The following is a 20,468-nucleotide window of genomic DNA, read 5'->3' as shown; positions in this document are numbered from 1 at the left end:
CCTTCGAGCGAGTGCTTATGGGTGTTGACCTTAGGTGGAGGTTTTCCCCAGATCGAAAGATAAGGGTATCCTGATATGGTGAATTTAATCAGTAGCTCATTTGAAATATTTGTTAGCCGTTTAAAAGAAAAAAAGAAAGCAAGAAAGGAAGAAAATTAGATAAATATTGTTTTGCATTTGTTTGGGTTCACGTATGCTTTTGGTTTAATTTAAAAGACCTGAATTATCAATATATAATCATTTACATTTGTTTTGGACACCTTTAAAAAAATTTTAATAAAATATGCTAACTGGTAATAAGTAATGATAATATCAAAACTTTCAAGTAGGATATAAAAAATGCTATAGATGATATTTTGACATATATATTTATAAAAACAATTAGGTGAAGTAAAGTTATGCTTCTAAAAAATAGGTGAAGTAAAGTTATATTTTAAAAACTTAGCAAAAAGTGAAAAGTTTGTCGATGAAAAGTTATTCAAACTACAAGGCATACATAATTTTTTTATATAAAAATGTTAACTTATTATTGTAAAATGCAGTTTTTATAATAACCATAATAAAACACTAATAATTAGAAAATCACATGGTATATCATAATACACCGTACCTTTTTTTGAACTCATATTTCTTTAATCGAAAACTCGTATGCCACTCGTGTAGAATTTAAAAAAGACCCCAACTACGAGGTCGATAATTAAATGTACTAGTTTGTTTATATATGTTTGTTTTATACCAGTTGACAATTGGGCTAAAAACAAATACAACAAATTTATTATATAACTAGCTTTTGAACCCGTGTATTACACAGAATTCGTCAAATAATAAAAATAAATAAGGTCCTTTATTTGAAAGAAATGAACAAAATTAAAGGTAAAAAGAAAATAAAATATATAGTACAAATAATAGGAAGTCTATAATCTTAAATTTGCAAATTAGAAAAAATCTCTTTATGTACAACATTTGACAAAATTGTTTTAACCTATTACCCATGGATAGTTATGATGAGTAAGATGAGAGTTAGAGAATTAGAAGAGAAATTATAATTTATTTGTTAAAATTGTTTTGACCCGTGACCCATGGATATGTAGAATAAATAAGATGATGAATTAAAGAATTATAAATAAGATTATAACCCATTTGCCAAAATTATTTTGACCCATAACCCATGGAGAGATAGGATGAATGAGATGAAAGATTAGAAAGGAAATTATAATTTATTTGTCAAAATGATTTTGCCTCATAACCCATGGATATGTAGAATGAATGAGAAAAGAGATTAGAATAAGAATGAATGTGAGATTGCCACATTATCTCCAACATTTTCTTTTATTAGTATTGTTAGATTAGATGTTTTGGTTGAATTAATTTAAGAAGTCTAAAGCCTGTTTTTTAGTAGTTTTGGTTTTAACCTCCACTTGACACTTTGGGCTAAAAACAAATTCAACATTTTATTATTATATAATATGTTTGGGTTGAATTGATTTAAGTCGTCTAAACTTTTTTAGTCGTTTTGGTTTTAAAATCCATTCAAAGAGTTGGAGATTTATGCGTAAGAACAGTGATAGTTGGAGCCAAGGTTTGCATATTTTTTAAACTTTAAGAGATAATAACAAACTACATATGTAAAAAGGAGCCAAGGTTTGCATATTTTTAAAAATACCAATATTTAGAGGAGAGCTAATGAAATGTGAGGGAGGGGCATAGAGAATGTAGAGTGAAATAGTACTTTTGGGAGAGAATGTGAGGTATTTTATATGATAGCTTTTGGGCCATGCCACATGAAGGGGCATGCATGCTAAGACTCAACGGTGTGGGCTTTATGAGACGGTCACGGGGCGAAACATCGTGTTGAGGCTGTAAGGGTGGGCAGGGGGTCCAGACGAAGGGCAGTAAAGGGAATGCTTTTCACTCTCTGTCTCTCATACACACACATACATATATGTGTATATATGGGGCGGTAAGAGGGCTTTAAAGTTTAAACCACAACGGGGCTTTATGGATGAGGGCTTTAAAGACCCGTTTCCTACGTGGCGGTGACGTGGAGGAGCGATGAAGCTCCCCCCACAACACATAGTCTAATAGGTTGTGTTTGAGACGGGTTTAGGTAATCTCAACCTACTATCCAAAATTTCGGGTATTAGGATATATTATATACTTAAAAAAATACGTTGGTAAGAACTAGGAACATAATTGAGTATATTATATACCGTATATACTTGTATAAAAAATAAGCAAAACCATGTCAGGTATATAATTAGGTAAACGGGTATATGTTGCTGGGTGATCATGCCAAGTAAACTGCCAGATCCCTTACCTGTTCCATACCAACAAAAATGTTCAAAAGTTATTTCATACTCAATTGCATATCCGATTATCTGGCTCTATACCCATCTTATATACTTCGGGTTTGAGTATTTCAATTGGGTTCTTGAAATCTTGTTTCATTGCTATCCCAATGAACGGGGTTAATGTGAAAATATATAATATCTAGTGTATTAAGTATTTCATGTCCCACGTCTGATTTTAAGATAAATTTAAAATTTCAAAGAGCCATTTTTAATCAAATAACTGAATAAGACATGAAAGGAAGGCATGTAATTATGTATGAAACTGAAAGTATTATTATCTGGATCTCTCGAACTAATATTATAAAAGCATACTAATTGTTAACAGTCAAAATCAAATGATTATGCTAAGGGAAACTCTACTTTTTAAAGGTCACAATTGATCATCTACAAATAAAAATATATATTTAGCTTTAAAGTGACCAACTAAGGCTGAGGGGTGTGGGGGGCGCGAGAGGGGGCGCAAGTGGGGGCGCCAGCCAATAATATTGTGACGTGTGGCAGAGAGAGAAACTTGATAAGATGGGTGTTGGTAGTGGTGCTCGCGCCCCGGGACATGGTGTGGAGGGGCGCGAGCGGTTTTTTTTTTTATTTTTTTATAAATGTATTAAAAAAACGTATTATTAAAAAAACTCATAAATTATTTAAAAAAACACACATTAATTAAAAAAACACATTAATATCTAAAAAAAATTAAAGTACTAAAAAAAAAACATTATTCTTATTCTTCGGCTTGGTCTTCTTCGATCAACCTCTTCCGGATACGTTCCTTTTGTTTTTCCATCAGCATTTGGTCGACCGGATTTAGGTTACTGAAGTCTCTTGTAAGGAAGTCCAAATCTCTCATTCTTTTTTTTTCCTTTTTGTCATTAGAGACCACCTCCATGGTTTTGTTGAATTTATTGAAGGATTCAACAAGATCGTTGATGTTTACGGCTTCCCCCTCAGCCGGTTTTTTGCCCCTGGCGTCCCTTCCCAATGGCCGCCTCCTCGGCGGTGAAGACGTTTCCTCCCCCGCAACGTTTAGGTCGAATCCAACCCGGCAATCCGACCCGGCGGAAGTGCTGTACGCTCCAGACGAACTAGTTTTAGTCCGTTTCGGCCCTATTTCCGCATCAACGTCCGGCGCCACCAGCTCAACCCACTTAGAACACCTTCTCAACCTCTCCCACACCTTTACATCGTCCCACGTCTTCACCGTCCCATACCTCCGCAGGCACTCCTGCCTCCACTCTTCGACAGTGAAATTATAAACCGCCAAATCGTCACTGCCACTTGGTCTCATACGACCGGCGTTCCTGTTGAACAGATTAGTAAACAAGCCGACAAATTTTCTGATTTCGGTCCACCGACCCGAAATCATATCGGCGTTCCGCTCTGTACTCCCAACGAGCGAATAGAACGTCTCCCTAACCTTTGTCCAAAAGACCTTGCTCTTTTGGTAGTCCGCTGCAAAATGCATAAATAAATTTGTTAGTCATTTAACTTTTTTATTTAACTTTTTTATTAAAAATCATTTTAAAAACGTTAAAACAATTACCGCAACGCCGATCCTCAGAAATGACTATCCAAGCCCGACACAGGGCTTCCTTCTCATCCGATGACCACGGATTGGTTTTCCGTTTCGTCCTTCCAGTCGAAGCCGAACCCGACCCGTCCGTTGCAACTTGTTTTTTCCGGTGGACGCGTCTTCTTTGTCCCGCAGCTTCACCTTCTGGTTCTTGTGTCTCCGGAACTACAAAGTTAGGAGACGGTTGTATGTTGGATGGTTGAAAGCCGGATGGTTGTTGCGACCCCGAATAAAACATCGCTTGGTCCGGTGCCGACCATAAATCGTCGTAACTGTAATCTGAATCTAGGTTTGGGTACCAATTTCCAGCCATGTTTTTAAAAAAAGGTTTGGAAGATGGGGTGATTTTGGGTTTTGGGTGTGGTATGTGATGTTGGTATGTGATATTGGTGTTGGTTTGGGTTTGATATAGGTTGAATAGAGAGAAAAAATCGTGTTTGATTTTGGTTTGATATTGGTATGTTATTATATAGAGTAAAAAAAATTTTTTTTTTTTAATAAAAAACGAGCCCAACGGCTCTTTTCACGCATTCCCAGACCTCCTTCACGCTCCCCCAGCCGCTAGCCCACCCGCGCCTGCCTCTTTTTCCGCGCTCACGCCCCTCTCGCGCCTCGGCCGGGGCGCGAGCGGCTGTCCTCTTGCGCCCTTTCTAGCGCTCCACACCCCTCAGCCTAAACCCCAGTTATTCATACTCCTAAATTTATATTGTTTACTAATTAAAATTTATAACATTGTAAAAAAAATAAAAGAATTATTGCATCATCTCAGAATATGAAAACATAAGTATAACTGAACAAAAGGCGTTTTGAAAATTTTGTCATGGGCTTTGTACTTGGAAACATGGGCCATAATGCCATATTAAGCTTAATGGATGGATGTGAACCTTACAACAGTTTTAGTCTGGGCCCAAACAGGCATCACTCTATACTCTACACTTAAAAGAGTTAAAAGGCTATGCTTAAGAGTTAAGACCGGCCACTTTTATTGAATTTTTGTCTCTATCTTCACTTTCAGCACCTTGCTAATTTTATTTCGTAGTAATTGCTTTCGACCGAAGGAAACTTCATTTTGCTAGTAAAAAAATAATATCATTAAATTTTGTTTAATTTTTCTTCATCCTGATCTAAACTTATCTTTAAAGTGTGTTTTAATTTTTCTTAATCCTGTTTTCCAACTCTACTCCGTGAGAGTGATAATGGAATTAATTATTACGAGAAAATTGATAAAAAAAAGGGTGTTTAGTAGATTAATAAAATGTAATCAACCAATGCATAAGAAATCTCATTTATCAAAACCATTTCATTTCATTTTATTATTATTATTATTAAATTATTATTATTTTCATTTTATTCTTCTATCACTCTATTATGTAGACAACACCATCTAACAATCACCAACACCGTCACCTGACTGTCGCCACCATCGTCGTCCCCACCACCACCACTGCGGCATGTCCACTGCCATCACACCCACCACCACCTGACTTCCATTGTCGCCACCGCCGACACTTGACCACCACCACCTAACCACCACCATTGTCGCAATTGCCACTTTTTTTTGTAAATTTCGTTTATTTTCATGTATGCATTTTCGTCATTTGTTTCATTTCAGATGTTTTTTTCCTTTGCTACCAAACTACATAAAATAATAAATTATTTTATTTTCATTGGTACCAAACAAGGCAAATGAATGGTAATGATCCATTTTATTCTTTTATCTATTCCATTTCTTAGTCCAATCCATTACGACATTTCCTCCTATCAAACACACCCTATAGGGTCTGTTTGATTTGAGGAAATGGAATGAGTGATCGAATGGAATAATCGAGAGAATAGAATGAATTATTATCGTTCCATTTATATGTTTGGTTACCATGTGGGAATGAAATAAACTATTACTTTGTGTTGTTTGGTATACTGGAAAACACAGGACTAAAATAAAAATGGTGGTGAGTGGTAGCGGGTGGTGGTGGTGGGCTGCGAGCTGTATGGGAGGTGGTGGCGATGGTGATGGGCGAGAGCTAGGAGTGATGGTTGATGGTGATGGGTGGATAGGTAGTAGTGATAGGCGGTGGTGGGTGGTGGGTGGTGGCAGGTGGTGGGCGGAGGGTGGTGACGGCGGTGGGCGGCAGGCAGTGGTAGTGATGGCCGGGAGCAATTGTTGGTGGTGGTAGTGGTGGGCAGCGCTGGTAGGTGGTGGCGGAAGGTTGGTGATATGGGTGGTGGTGGTGACGGCGGCAACGGCGATGGGCGGTGGTGGTCAGAGTGCAATGGGTGGTGGTGGTGGTGGGAGAGCGTTGGAGGCGATATAGTGTGAAAGAGGGATGGAATGGTAAAAAAAACAAGGGTGATGGATGGAATAAATTTGATGTGTTTTAGACTTTTTGGGTGAATGAAATGGATGTGGTAATGGATGATTCTATCCATTAACCAACTAAACATCTTTTTTTTCATTCCTTTACGGTAGTTCATTTCATTCCGTCTTCTATTCCTGCATACCAAACACCATCATGTTCTTTTTATTAATTTTTTTTCTTCAATGTTAGAGTTACAAACCAATACCAATATGCTTAATATAAAATAGAGTAAAGTGTCTTTTTCGTCCTTATGGTTTAGCAAATAATGCGAATTTAGTTCAAAAAGTTTTTTTTTTTTGCGTATGGACCATCTACGTTTCCAAATTCTTTCCAATTACATCAAAATCACTAACCCCGTTAGATTGAATCGTTAAGTCAGGGGCAGACATGTCTTTTCACTCTTTCTTTATTATATGAGTACAGTGCCAAAATCGTCCCTGAAGTTTGGTCACATTTGCGAATTCCGTCCAAAATTTTTTTTTCGCAGTTAGACCCTCGACGTTTCCCAACCGTTGCCAATTTCGTCCAAATTGTTAACTCAGTCTAAATTCAACGTTAACTCATGGGTGTTACTGTCCTTTTACATGTTTGTTTACATTATTATTATTATTATTATTATTATTATTATTATTATTATTATTATTATTATTATTATTATTATTATTATTATTATTATTACACTGAGCTAAACCCTTTATATGACTAACAATAAAGAAAAATAAACAAACGGATATTATACTGGATCCAAACATATGAATCAAACATAGGAATCGTGAGATGTTATATATGTCATCGAACAAACATATAATAATAATAATAATAAAAATAATAATAATAATAATAATAATAATAATAATAATGTAAACAAACATATAAAAGGACGGTAACACCTCTGAGTTAGCGTTGAATTTAGACTGGGTTAACAATTTGAACGAAATTGGCAACAGTTGGGAAAAATCGAGGGTCTAATTACGAAAAAAAATATTTTTGGACGAATCTCGCAAATGTGGCCAAATCTCATGGACGATTTTGACACTTTACTCATATAATAAAGAAAAAGTGAAAAGACATGTCTACCCCTAATTTAACGATTCAATTTAATGGGGTTAGTGATATGGATGTAATTGGCAAAATTTGAAAAACGTGGATGGTCCACATATGCAAAATAAACTTTTTAGACTAAATTCGCATTATTTGCCAAACCACGAGGACAAAAATGACACTTTACTCTACAAAATATTTAAATTTTAGAGAAGAAAAATAAGATTCCTTAGATCTGGTTCACGAATGTGTGAGAACATTTAGGGGGTGTTTGGGATTCCTTATTTTACCTTCTTATAACTTTTCATTAAGTTAATAAGTTATAAGAGTATAACTTATGAAACTTTTGCTCTCACAATATAAATATTCGTAAACATTTTATTACTTTTTAAAAAGTTAATAAGTTATACATGGATGAAAATAAGCAATCCCAAACACCCCCTAAAAGAAACACAAAGCAGACCACATAAGTCTAAGCCTTTCTCCAAGATAAAAGATTATACACGTGGCAGCAACCCATTGAGCTGCCCACATAATTTGGATAAGAAATGGATCACCTTATTCCAACTAAAAACCCAACATCAACCAACACCTGTTTCTGACAATTCACAAATTCTCAATCACAACAAATGGCATCAATGACAATGGCATCCTCATTCCTCAGTGGCTCAGCCGCCATCACCGTCACCAAACAACCCTCCACCACCACCACCAGCCGCCGCGGAATGGTGGTGATGGCCAATGCCCCAAAGGTTGAGAAAGTTGTGGTGGATGAAGTTAAAAAAGAAGGAAGCAACAAAAGTGCCCGTAGGGACATGATGTTTGCGGCCGCGGCTGTGGCCGCATTATCTGTGGTCAACGTTGCGTTGGCCGCAGATGAAGAGCCCAAGAGGGGGACCGAGGCCGCTAAGAAGAAGTACGCGGTGGTGTGTGTGACGATGCCCACCGCGCGCATTTGCCATAACTAGATTATGTATTATTGGGTGTTTAATTGTTGTGTTATATTTTTAGTAAGTTAAATTTGTGTATGGAACGTATGTAAAATTGATGGTGCTTTTGGTTATTTGTTTTATAATGTATCGGAATAACAAATGTTCATTCTCATCTTATCAATACCAAATGCATAGATGAATAATAATGAATTTGAGTTTGCTTAGGAAAACATATTATAGGGATCAAACACAAGCGAAATCTGCTACAAAACTGAGTATATTTGTAATGGTTATTGCCGTCTTGAAATCCATTTGTGATTGCGGTTACAAATTTTGCTATCGAAATTGTGACTTGTGAGGTAACTAGTTTTGTGATTATTGTGAATTAGTTGCAAGTAGATTGCTAAATTTGCGATTTTGTTAGCAAAACTTAGTCATTGTAATCAAATAAGTTAGAATTAAGAATAAAAAAGGTTAAAGAATGTGATGATATTTGACACCGTTAATTGATGGAATGGGTGAAAATAGGTGTACATTACATTACTATATTACTAAGGCAATATGGAGTAAGAGTTGGATAAGCATATGACAAGTATTAACATCTTCAACTCGTTTATTAACGACTTAAGAAGCTATGGTACATAAACCAAGACGAACACTTCTGGCTGCTTTTGCAAAGCTAGGATGGTTGAGTAAAAATGATTCCAAGCCTTATCATAAGCTGATGTAGCATATATGGTTAACCAACTGGAATTGTCTGCCAAACTTAGCCTCTTTACCTGGCTGAGCTAGTTGGCGCAAGTGATTAACTCGTATAGAAATGTCTATGGAGTTGTAGGCTAAAAATTGACTTTTTTTTTTCTTTCAAAAGTGATGTTGTTTGAGAAATCTTTTTCACAACTAAGCACGGGTTTGAAAATATTTCAAAAATAATGAAATCTCTGTTAGTAACGACAACTTGAAGTAACCTTATAGGGTTGATTAGGGAATGCAAGACTCAAATTATTGGGAATATATAAGTTGACGTTAGTAACGGCAACTTCTGTCATGTTTTTGTCAATTGTCATTAGTATTGGAAATTTATGCAAAATTATCATTAGCAATGAAAACTTATGATAGGTTGCCGTTAACAAGGGAAACTTCTGACAAGGCGCCCTTAGTAATGGCAATTTCTACCAAGTTGTCATTACTAATGACAACTCTGAAAAACATGGTCACATCAATTCTTGCTTTTAGTCACGGATGGTTGAAAATAAATGAGCAGGTTAAAATTTTTAGGTGGAGAACAATAAATACATGTATGTAATAAATAATACATACATCTTTTACCAAACGAATAGAGATGTATGCATACATTTGTTTTATCAATTTTCATACCCATACTTAGTTGTGAAAGAGATTTCTTAAACTTAGTCTAACATGTATATTTTGGTAATTCCCTTAAATTTTTCCATTTCTTGAGTCCCACTTTCTTTTGACTTCTTAAAAGATGCTTGTCGGATTTATAGGTGCACCACAAACATTCACGCTCATAGTTATTGCTTAAATGCAATTAGAGCTTCTGTTTATCCAATGCTCATGCTTAATTTAATCATATTTATTCGACTGCTACTGGCCACATATTACAAACTTATTTCATCCCTAGTGTTACTTCTAATACCATCTCTTGTGCTCACACAAACGCATACATAGTTTGTTTTATCGATCATCTTATGCATTCACTCGAAAGAGAATTATTATGGCGAATAATAACTTAGTTATACTAGCAAATATTATCTTGTAACGCTCATATGGATGATGAGACCTAAATAAATTTCTTCTCCTTCAAGCTCTCAATGGTATCTTTGATGCCATCTTCAAGAGATATATAGTCAATCCCAAAGCTTCTTACTTTTTCATTAGAAATCTGATACTTGACAATTGGACCATCATCAGCACACCTACAGCCATGCCATATATCATATATATTAAAATGTTCATGTTTATCTATGGCCAATTTTGACTCAAAAATGACCAAAATGTTTATTTGAACGGTCAAAGTCAAGAAAATATCCATTTGACCAGCTTCTTCCCATAATGTCCATCCTCAATCTCATTGACATTCACACTTATTAATTATTACTCAACTGGATTTTTAACCAACAAGATTCTGCCACTTGTCCTCGGAATAAAAAAAAATCTCGTCAGAATACGAGATAAATCTCATCGAACGCCATTGGCTCCGACGATTGTTTTTTAAACTAAGCTTTATAAATGTGTGGCAAAATGTTATTGGTTGAAAATCTCGTTGGCTAATGATAAAAAAGGGTGCAGTTGACAAGATTTAGGGTGAACAATATGGGAAAAAGCTGGTCAAATAGAAATTTTATTTACTTTGATCAGTTAAATGAACATTTTGGTCATTTTCCTGTTTTCTTTTACTTCAAATTCAACGTTATGTCCTTTTGATCTATCAATTTTAATGAGTCCTGTATCGTCGGGTTACAAATCGTTTGCGTGCTTTTAATAAGATAATGATATTAAAAGAACTTACTTATCAGGAAGCTTGAATGAAGGGTAAAGCTTGTGTATTATCTGTACTAGTTCAGAAAAATGGACAACACTTTCAGCCATGCAATATCTTCCACTTGCAGAAGGGGTCTCAAATGCCAAAATATGTGCATTGGCTACATCCTTGACATGAACACACCCGACAGTGATATTGCTGTATGTTGATGCTGCTTTGTAGGGAATATATTAGTTGACGAATTTAAGAATTCGAAGTTAAATTATCGCATAATGTTAAATGGCCATGAAAACATATGGGCACAACCAAGTATTTAAATGAAAATGACAATTTATTATTTTTATGGTGCTGTTTTGCTATTATGTATTATACAATGATGGAAAATGCACAAAAGGTTTTTGTGTGAGAGTGCAAAATGTTTTGATATGTGACTCAACGTGCCACGCTTAGTGTGAATGCTTATATGCGCATACCATTGATCAAGCTGAAAATGGCCCATGCACTTGTGTTGAGGGTTGGCTGCAGGAGCGGACCGATGACCATGGCAGGGTTAATGGTGACCATGTCTATTGCTTTCTCCTTAACATATTTCCATGCAGCTTCTTCAGCCAAAGTCTTTGAAAGAGGGTACCACAACTAAAATACCAAGCAACAAACCAAATCATGTATATCCTATCTATATGTCCTCATGACCTCAACCTTTTTTGGGGTCTTAAGCCGGATTTCTATAACCAGGGCCCTTTTATAAATGGAATATTGGTTTTAAATAATCCCAACTATGGCCTATTGGTAAATATCAGTCTCAACTTTACACTTGCCTGCTGACCGTCCCAACTATTGATGCATTTGTTTTTAACGGGCCACGACTAACGGATGTTAACTCCGTTAGTGATTTGCTAACGTGGACCTTCTTCTCCGGCCGCATCACGCCAAAAACTTGCCGGAAACCTGCAACTCGCCTCCATTCTCCCTAATATCGTTACGCCATCTCTCTCTATCTTTCCCCTCATTCAAAACCTAATCGACGTGCCGCCGTTGTTGTCTCCGGCGAAGTCCACCCTCGTCAATTGTGCACCATTCGAGGTAATTGACACATCATTCGACTCGTTTTTATCCTCTTAACAAAAGCCCTATGCTTATTTTGTAAATCGTGTAACATTGATTTCAAATTTTTGAAAATAAAATCGAGTTTGGTATATAGGGATTGGCCATGAAATAAGATGAAATCTACTTCATTTTCTAATTTCCGATGTCTTTTGAAGAGGGAGGGAGACGGTGTGACGATATTAGGAAGAATGGAGGCAAGTTGCAGGTTTCCGGCATAATGCGGCCGGAGAAAAGGTCTACGTCAGCAAATCACTAACGGAGTTAACATCCGTTAGTCGCGGCCCGTTAAAAACAAATACATCAATAGTTGGGACGGTCAGCAGGCAAGTGTAAAGTTGGGACTGATATTTACCAATATGCCATAGTTGGGATTATTTAAAACCAATATTCCTTTATAAATTCTTTTTTTCGTTCAGGATCTTAACATGTGAAATATGATAACACACCTTTTCTGGAGTACGATTTCCAAAAAGCACCCGTCGTTTGAGTGAGTTTTAGTGAAAAGAAAAGCATTCCAAGTATACAAATTCTTTTCTCTCCATGTTGAAAACTAAAAATTAAACGAAGTTAAGCTCTAAATCACCTATTCACATCCAATTTGTGGAAAATGGAAAAAGAAAAAAAAAACACAAAAATATATAGCAATTCCATAGGCCTAAAGGAGGGCAGAGTGGTTGATGGACCCTTGCCTAACACCCGACTAGGCCTGAAACTTTTTTTTTAATTTATATATATTTTTATGAACAAAATATGTATTTTTAATGTTTAAACTCCTTTACTCAACTCATTTAAGCCTATTTTTATACCAATTTTTTTTTCACAACCCAAATCATAACCAAGTAAGTCAATTTAAAATTTTAATTGTTTAACAACAAAAATCCCTTTTACTTAATGTCCAAATTTTATTCTGCCGAAACATTTTTATTCTGCCTTCGGCCTATAAAATTTTAACAGTTCTCGAAACGGCCCTAAATTTTCATAGAAAATTCGAGAAATTATAGCTAAGAGAGTTGTGATTGAAGAGGACATATCAAATGGAATTAAAGCAGTCAAGTCCTAAAATATTGGACCCTTAAATATTGGGCTCAAACTTTGGTTAAAACAAAACATCATGGAGTAATTTGGCCAGATAATATTTGATAAGGAAAAAGACTTAAAGACACATTAACACACCTTTGTTTCCTTACAAAACTCATGATCAGAAAACCAGCTTTCATCAACCACAACTTCTGGTGTTAATGGTGAACCATTATACAATACTGCAGCCACTGATGAAGTCAAAACTACCCTTTTAATGGATTCAACCTTAGAACATGAACTCAAAACATTCAGTGTCCCCTTCACTGCTGGATCAATCAGATCTTCCTACATAAAACAACAACAAACATTGTTTTATGGTCATAAAACCTGAAAACAAACACCCAAATCAAAAGTGAAGGAACCTGCGGGTTATCGGTATGAATAAAGAAGGGAGATGCGCAATGAAAAACGCCATCGCAACCTTTAACAGCATCATCAAACGAACCATCCTTTAATAAGTCTGCTTCAAACAAATGAAGCCTTTCTTTTGCTCCATCGAGCGCAAGCAAATGCTCGGTTTTCTTCAGGTCACCTAAATGATTGATTTGCATAAGGGAAAATGACCAAAATGTCTATGTAAATGGTCAAAAGTAAAAAAAAAAATGTCTATTTGACCGTCTTATTTCCAAAATGTCCACCCCTAAATCTCAATGATCATCGATGGCTTTTAATGATTACTCGATAGGATTTTTAACCGACTAGATTTGGCCACTGTCCAAAAAACTCTCGTTGGTCATCAAAAATATAGAAGACGAGATCAATCTCGTTGGAATCTAAAAACTTCTCCTCGGAAGCCAAAAATATATCATTGGACACTAAAATAAATCTCGTCACGCCTAAATAATCTCCTCGCCTGTGATGATTTTAAAAAAAATAAAACTAACCGAACCCGACAGTTTTATGATGCATGATAGAGTTTTGTTGGTTGAAAACCTCGCCAGCTAATAATTAAAAAAAAGGGACGGGCCAGCAAAATTGATGGCGGACATTATGTGAAAAAACTGGTTAAATGAACATTTTGTTTACTTGACTAGTGAAATGGACATCCTTGCAATATTATGCATGTATATAAGAATCTGAAAGACTATGGCCGGCTCAACGTTTCTTGAGGCCTAAAATGAACTGAAGTTGAGGCCTTTTTATTTATTTATTTTTGGCTTTAAAATTTGGAGACTTAAAGCACCGGCTTCACTTGGCTTATGCTAGAGCCAGCCCTATGAAATACTAAAGTATATGATAATATTAATATAGGGAACTGAAAGAAAGGAGTAGTTACTGAGGTCACGAACGGTGGCTTTGACAGTGTAACCGCGGTGTAGCAATAACTTAACCAGCCATGAAGCTATGTAACCAGAAGCTCCGGTTACACACACCACCATCTTCTTCTCTTCTTCTTGATTGCTCATTATTGTGTTTTAGATTTTCTGGTTCTGTGCAGGCTTTGGTGGAGGGTGTTTGTTGCATTATAGTAGTATTTGAGGTGGAAAGTTGGTGCGGGTAAGTTAATGGCAAACAAAGAGATTATCATCCTTACTAAATATTATTATCAAAATGGTCATTAACTTTCTTGTTTTAGAAAATAAAATGTAACTTTTTAATAAGAGACTTATAGTGCAATGGCACGTGGTTCACCAAACATCCTCTCTATGTGGTTCATCAAGTTCCATTGAAGATGAGCTTGAAACAAACGTAGGTGTAATTTCGAATTTTTAACTATATATGGCTTTTCGGGGATGCTAGATCGAAATCATAGATTGTGTTGAATGAAGGCGGGAATACACGATAGGTGATCACAAGATGATTTTGAAGAACGACTAATGCATCCTTCTACAATCAGAAAGATACTGTATGCATGCATTATCTTACATAATATGATTTTGAAGAACAAAGATGTGGCGATATCTCCGAAACACGTAGAGGATCCTTTAAACAACAAAAATGTAGATGAAAATATTATTTTCGAGTTAAGGTTCATAAATCTACGATACTCTTTGAACTGATCTTGTGTAGCTTATCACCAATTTAGACCACGAGTTATTTCTAAATTAGCAAAACACTCACTCTCTTGAATTTAACATTGTTATATTAATTTGATTTTAAAAATAAGTGGTGTTTATATTTTAAAAAATAAACAAGTATTTAGAACCTGGGCGTTGTTGCGGGTTCGTTAATCAGAACAAAAAATATACATAAAAACGTTGAGACACGAAGTGTATTAACTCTCAAAAATTAGCCTCAAACTTAAAACATAAAAATGAAGAGATGAAGCCGTTAAACTACACTAAAATATGCGTAAAAATGTTAAACCACGCTTGCGCGTTGCGACATGTTAAGTCGCAAAATTAGATTGAAACGCAAAAAATTATCGTTTAATAGAATAGCTAAGCACCATGGCCGTGAGGTAACAGATTTCTGTAGGATGTAATTTCTGAAACTGTTGATATTTGAAGAAGAATGAACATGAACACAAATATTATCCGATTAAGTGTTTGTTTAAAGTTAAATGAACAAATACGAATAATGGCATGCAGTGACAGACTGATAGATTGATAGATCCATGATGTTTCGTTAGTGGGGGCAAACAATGAATGTTCAAAACGAGTCTAAATTTCCGAAAATTGATTGGTCAAATCGGATCAAAATATGCCAAAATAGACCTATCAAAACATGCAAAATTTATAAATCCCCAAACCCAACAATATGAGCGGTACGTAACTAATCAATCTAAAATTCAAGTCCATTACCAATGTCCAAATAGTTGGTAAACATGAATCAAATTTTTACCCACTAAACTAATAGCAAGACATTAATCAATAACAGAAAGCATTAATTAAAAATTCAAGTCCATACCCGATATGATGAACAAATTGAAAAACATAAGATATTGATGTATCTTAGAAGTTAGACCTACACGCGTGTAACAAATTGAAATAACAAGAATGTTCATTCTCTTTTGTCGGAGCCATGCTCGTTGATCATCGGTTCCAACAGGGACATAATTGAGCACCGCAGTCGCCTCCTCTCTTTTGCAAACACAACAGTATCAGACCTGTCGTTAATTAGAGCGTGCTCAACAAGTGGACCGACGGTGTTCTTGACAAGTTAGGGACAGAAGGTGTTCACCAAGACATTCTTGGAATTTCTTTTTCTCGTGAACATTTCTTAGACTCAACCGGGGAGAATGAACATATATTCCTGCGATTTTCCCTTTTAGTTATTATTCAACTTGTTACACCCCGACCAAAGGCGGCGGAACATGCCGAGGTGTAACGATTGTCCATAAGCACATGACACTAATTAAAGTGACAGTATTTAATAAACTCATTTCATTTCACAACATCGAAAATGTCACATAACAATTATCCATAAAATAACCATAAACAAGACATCACAAAATATGGCAAATTGATATTGTTCATTTTTACTAATATCCTAAGGTCTTTGATGTCGTTTTCTTCACAATCATAAATCAACCAAGATGCAAACCTGCAACATTTCATAAAATAAAGTTTGTCAACACAAAGTTCGGTGAGCAATTCATAAGTTTGATCATATTAGTATATAATAAAGATAGCCACAAAACTTGCATACGAAACGATAAATAAAAGTGGTAATTTGGATAAATAGATATCGCTAAACACATTAGCGACACCTAGCTATAAGGGGATGACAAATAGTCTAGGATTTTATAGTTATCGTTAATTGCATTACGTTAACGACACCTTGCTATAAGGGGATGCCAAATAGTCTAGGATTTTATAGTTCCACCAACCAAAAGCGATAAAAACATAGGCATATAAGCATAGAACACCAAATCGAGCAGTTATTTAGGTAAAGTATACAACTACGTTTGTGGTTTAAGATTCAAATATAAAGCATTTTGTTGAATAAGTATGAAATGTCACCCCTAAAATAAAAGATGGAAAATGGGGTATGAAGTACTCACCTTCAAGTGGTAAACTTGAAAGATGATAATTTGGAGATTTGTCGGAACGACGAGTTTAACGCACAATGCCTAAAAAGAAAAGAAGTCTTGAATTTAGAAAGGTTGTCTTGAAGGTCTTTAAACAAAATAAATGTTGAGAAATGTAAATAATTAAAGTTCAAGGTTTAAAATGTGACTATTTAAGAATTTATAATAATAACCCTTTAAAAATGTAAGTTTGCTCGAAACCGGGTTAAAGTATCTAACCTTAATATTTACTCAACCTATGTTAAGTAATAAGGTGGGTAAAATGCAAGAATGCAAATCCCTTTGGAATAAAGATACTAAAACTGGTTTTTTTTATCGAGTGTTCGGGTTGTCGGTTCGGGTCTTGATAATTGGTCAAACCCAAAGTCAACTTTCCAAAATATTGAATGTTACGAGATAACTCAATAAAATTTAATAAGACTTAACCAAGTATGTAGTTCCATTGTTTTAGAACTAACAACGCACGTTAAGCGAGTGTTCAGTTTTGTCGGTCCAAACTTTGTTATGAGATCAAGTTGGATCCAACATTTCCAAGTACTTAAGAAAATATTTAAAAATCAATTTGTAACTATTTTTAAAGAAATATACAAGTCTTGATGGCTAAAAAAAACACACTTGTATGTCTTAAGCGAGCAAGAATCGGTTTGGTTCGGTTTCCATCTCACAACAAATTCATAGATGGTTTCCACATGTCCAAACACTAAAGAACTTGTATAATAATGTATAAATAAAAAAATACCAAAAGTTAACAATAAAGTCTTTAAACAAAAGTTCGGTTTTCGGTTCGGATCGTGTTTCGGGTTAAGACCGAGGTAAGATTCTACAAACCCATAACCATAGAATTTGTAAAAATGATTTTAGAAACTTAGATCTAACACTAAGTATGTTTAAACAAACAAAACTAATAACAAAGTTCGGTTTACAGTTTAGAGCTATTTACAGTTAAACCGAAGCATAGACTTTTAAAACCCATAACCATGGAACTTGTAAACATGACCAACAAACTAAAATAAGCAAGATTAATATGTATGAACAAGTTATATAGATGTATATATATCAAGGACACGAAGTCCTCCATGAAGCCTTGCCTTATGGGGTCCGAAACCTCACCGACCGGAATCGGAGAAGTAACTACCAAAGGTAAACAAGGGGTGTATATTATATATATGTTGCACAACCATAAACAAGTATTAATAAGGCTACATAAACTAATTAAGATGAAAGATCAAAATCCTTCAAGAACACTTAAGAATATAACCTTGAATCTTTGATGTTTGAGAGAGTTTTTTTTTTTTGAGTTGTAGCAAAGGAAAATGAAGAGGAAAGGTGGTGTATATATAGGGTAATGTTGGTGATCAAATATGGGTGTGAGACACAAGAGTTTTCATGCAAAATGGATCAAGACAAAAACACAAAACAACAAATAAATAAATAAATAATAAATAAAAATACAAATAAAAATAGGATGTTTTCAAGACCCAACAAGTGTGAAACAATATTGTAACATAAATCCATCATTTTGATTATAACATAAGCTTCGGTTTACAAATCGGGTCGGTTTACATAATAAACGAATACAAAAACGAATACAAACAAGACCCGAAATTGACGAATGTCACACAACTGTATGCTTTTACATAGGCCTGTAAATAAACCGAATGTTCGGTGAACTGTTCGTGAACCATTCGGCGGGAAGTTTGTTTATGTTCATTTATTTAATAAACGAACGAATATGAACAATAAATTTGTGTTCGTGTAATTAAACTAGCGAACATGAACACATGTTCCATTCGTTCATTTGTGTTCATAAACATTCGTTTATGTTCGATTATGTCTGTGAAGAAACATGAAATGAATCTGACCTGATCCAAGACGATGTTCCTCGATGTTCGAGATGAACGAACCACGACTTCGTCTTCGTCTCCGGTAGCTCGAAATCTGCCATGGAAAATATGGGGGAGTGGAGGTGACTGTTAAGAGTTTCCTCTTGTTTACAAACACAAAAATGTATATGGAGGCCAAGTGTCCAAGAAGGATCCTCAAAATGAGAGATGAAGACCCTTATATAGAAACTCCATGGCTACCATTATGAAACCCTAACTGTATTGGGCTAGGCCTGGTTAGGGGTTACCTCCACAACTCCCCAGTCCATTGGGCATTGGTTAGTAAGCAATAATAATATAACAAATGTAATATAAAGCACAATAAGTAAAAGGTCGTACCGGGTATTTAGGACCCTACCTCCACAATCTGTTTATTTATGTTCGTTTATGTATTAATAGAAAATAATTAAATATTATCTAGATAGGTCATCTGTTTAAGGGTTTTATATTTGTTAATTTGTGTTTATTTAAGTGTTTTCATTTAAGTTCGTTTATGTTTGTTTGTGTTCATTTACATTTGTCATATATGTTCATTTATGTTCGTTTATCTTTGTCCAATTATGTTCGTTTAGATTTTAAACAAACAAACATGAACATAAAAATTTGTTCAATCAAGTGTCTCTGTTCTTTTAAAGTTAAATGAACGAACACGAATATGCCCTTGTTCGTGTTTAGTCTATTTGTTTACAGACTTTCATTATTCACATTGATGAATACATCAGTCTCAATCTCTAGGCTCTACCTATTTTATTTGTATTCGTTTGTGTTCGTGTACCATTCGTGAACACATTAATTTTCTTAATGAACGAACACGAACATAAAATCTCGTTCGGTAAGTGTTCGTGAACCGTTCGTGAACACATTATTTTCTTAAAGAACGAAAATAAACAAGGCCTTGTTCATGTTCGTTTGATTCGTTTAGATCCCTACCTTTATGTGTCCAACAAATACTAAAAAATGGTTTGTCCGCACACGTAAATACTTTTCCTATAATTTTCCGACAAAGAACTTGTTTCTTTTAATAATTATAAACCCTTAGAATAATAAATACTAAAAAAATAAAAATAAAAAAGACACAAATATGACCCCAACATTCTTTTGAATTTTAATCATAAGAGCCCATTTTATTATCTACTAATGTTAGTATGTTGGAAAAAATCTTTTGGTTAATATGTATTAACTATGTGTCTATTGACAACGTTAGATAAAAAAAGTTAAAATAGAACTAGAAAAAGAACGAGAGGCCCGAAAATACATAGAAACGCGCTTGCAACAACTTGAACAAGAGCAGGTACAACAATGGGCTGAACGTGAATTAGAGCGTGCTCAACAAGCGGAATGCCAAAAAAAGATGGAAGAAATGATGAAAAAATTTGTGGGTGCTTTTTTTTAGAAGTTAGCATTTTTTTTCCAGCAAAATTTTGATTTTAAAGTTTCTTTTAGCATTTATGCAAGTTTGTTACAAATTTTAGACACATCTGACGTTTTTCTAAAACAACAAGATTAGATACTAAGGTCTAAAAGTCACATGTATGGACACAAAGGTTTATTTTTATAATAATGTTAGGTACTAATTTTAACTTTTGTTAAATGTTAACAGAAATTATATGTATGTGCAAAAAAAATTGAGGGCATTATTGTCATTACACATTATCACTTAAATTGTCATAT

At 35.0% G+C, this 20,468-nt stretch overlaps 1 protein-coding gene across 1 annotated transcript; it reads right to left on the bottom strand.

Annotated features, from left to right (window-relative positions):
- Positions 1-9,898: 9,898 nt before the first annotated feature.
- LOC143575257 (phenylacetaldehyde reductase-like) lies at positions 9,899-14,347 on the bottom strand. The gene is made up of 6 exons (XM_077059679.1): positions 14,231-14,347; positions 13,304-13,513; positions 13,035-13,226; positions 11,228-11,390; positions 10,782-10,965; positions 9,899-10,188 (listed from the first exon to the last, which is right to left on the bottom strand). Exons 1-6 carry the CDS (start codon positions 14,345-14,347, stop codon positions 10,053-10,055), a joined length of 1,002 nt encoding a protein of 333 aa, XP_076915794.1. The 3' UTR covers positions 9,899-10,052.
- Between the last annotated feature and the right edge of the window lie 6,121 nt (positions 14,348-20,468).

Source organism: Bidens hawaiensis, unplaced genomic scaffold, assembly GCF_021521415.1.
Source record: "Bidens hawaiensis isolate Kalapana, Puna unplaced genomic scaffold, B.hawaiensis_p1.1 tig00001412_1, whole genome shotgun sequence".
NCBI classification, from domain to species: Eukaryota; Viridiplantae; Streptophyta; class Magnoliopsida; order Asterales; family Asteraceae; genus Bidens; species Bidens hawaiensis.
This window is presented reverse-complemented; position numbering and strand designations above follow the sequence as displayed.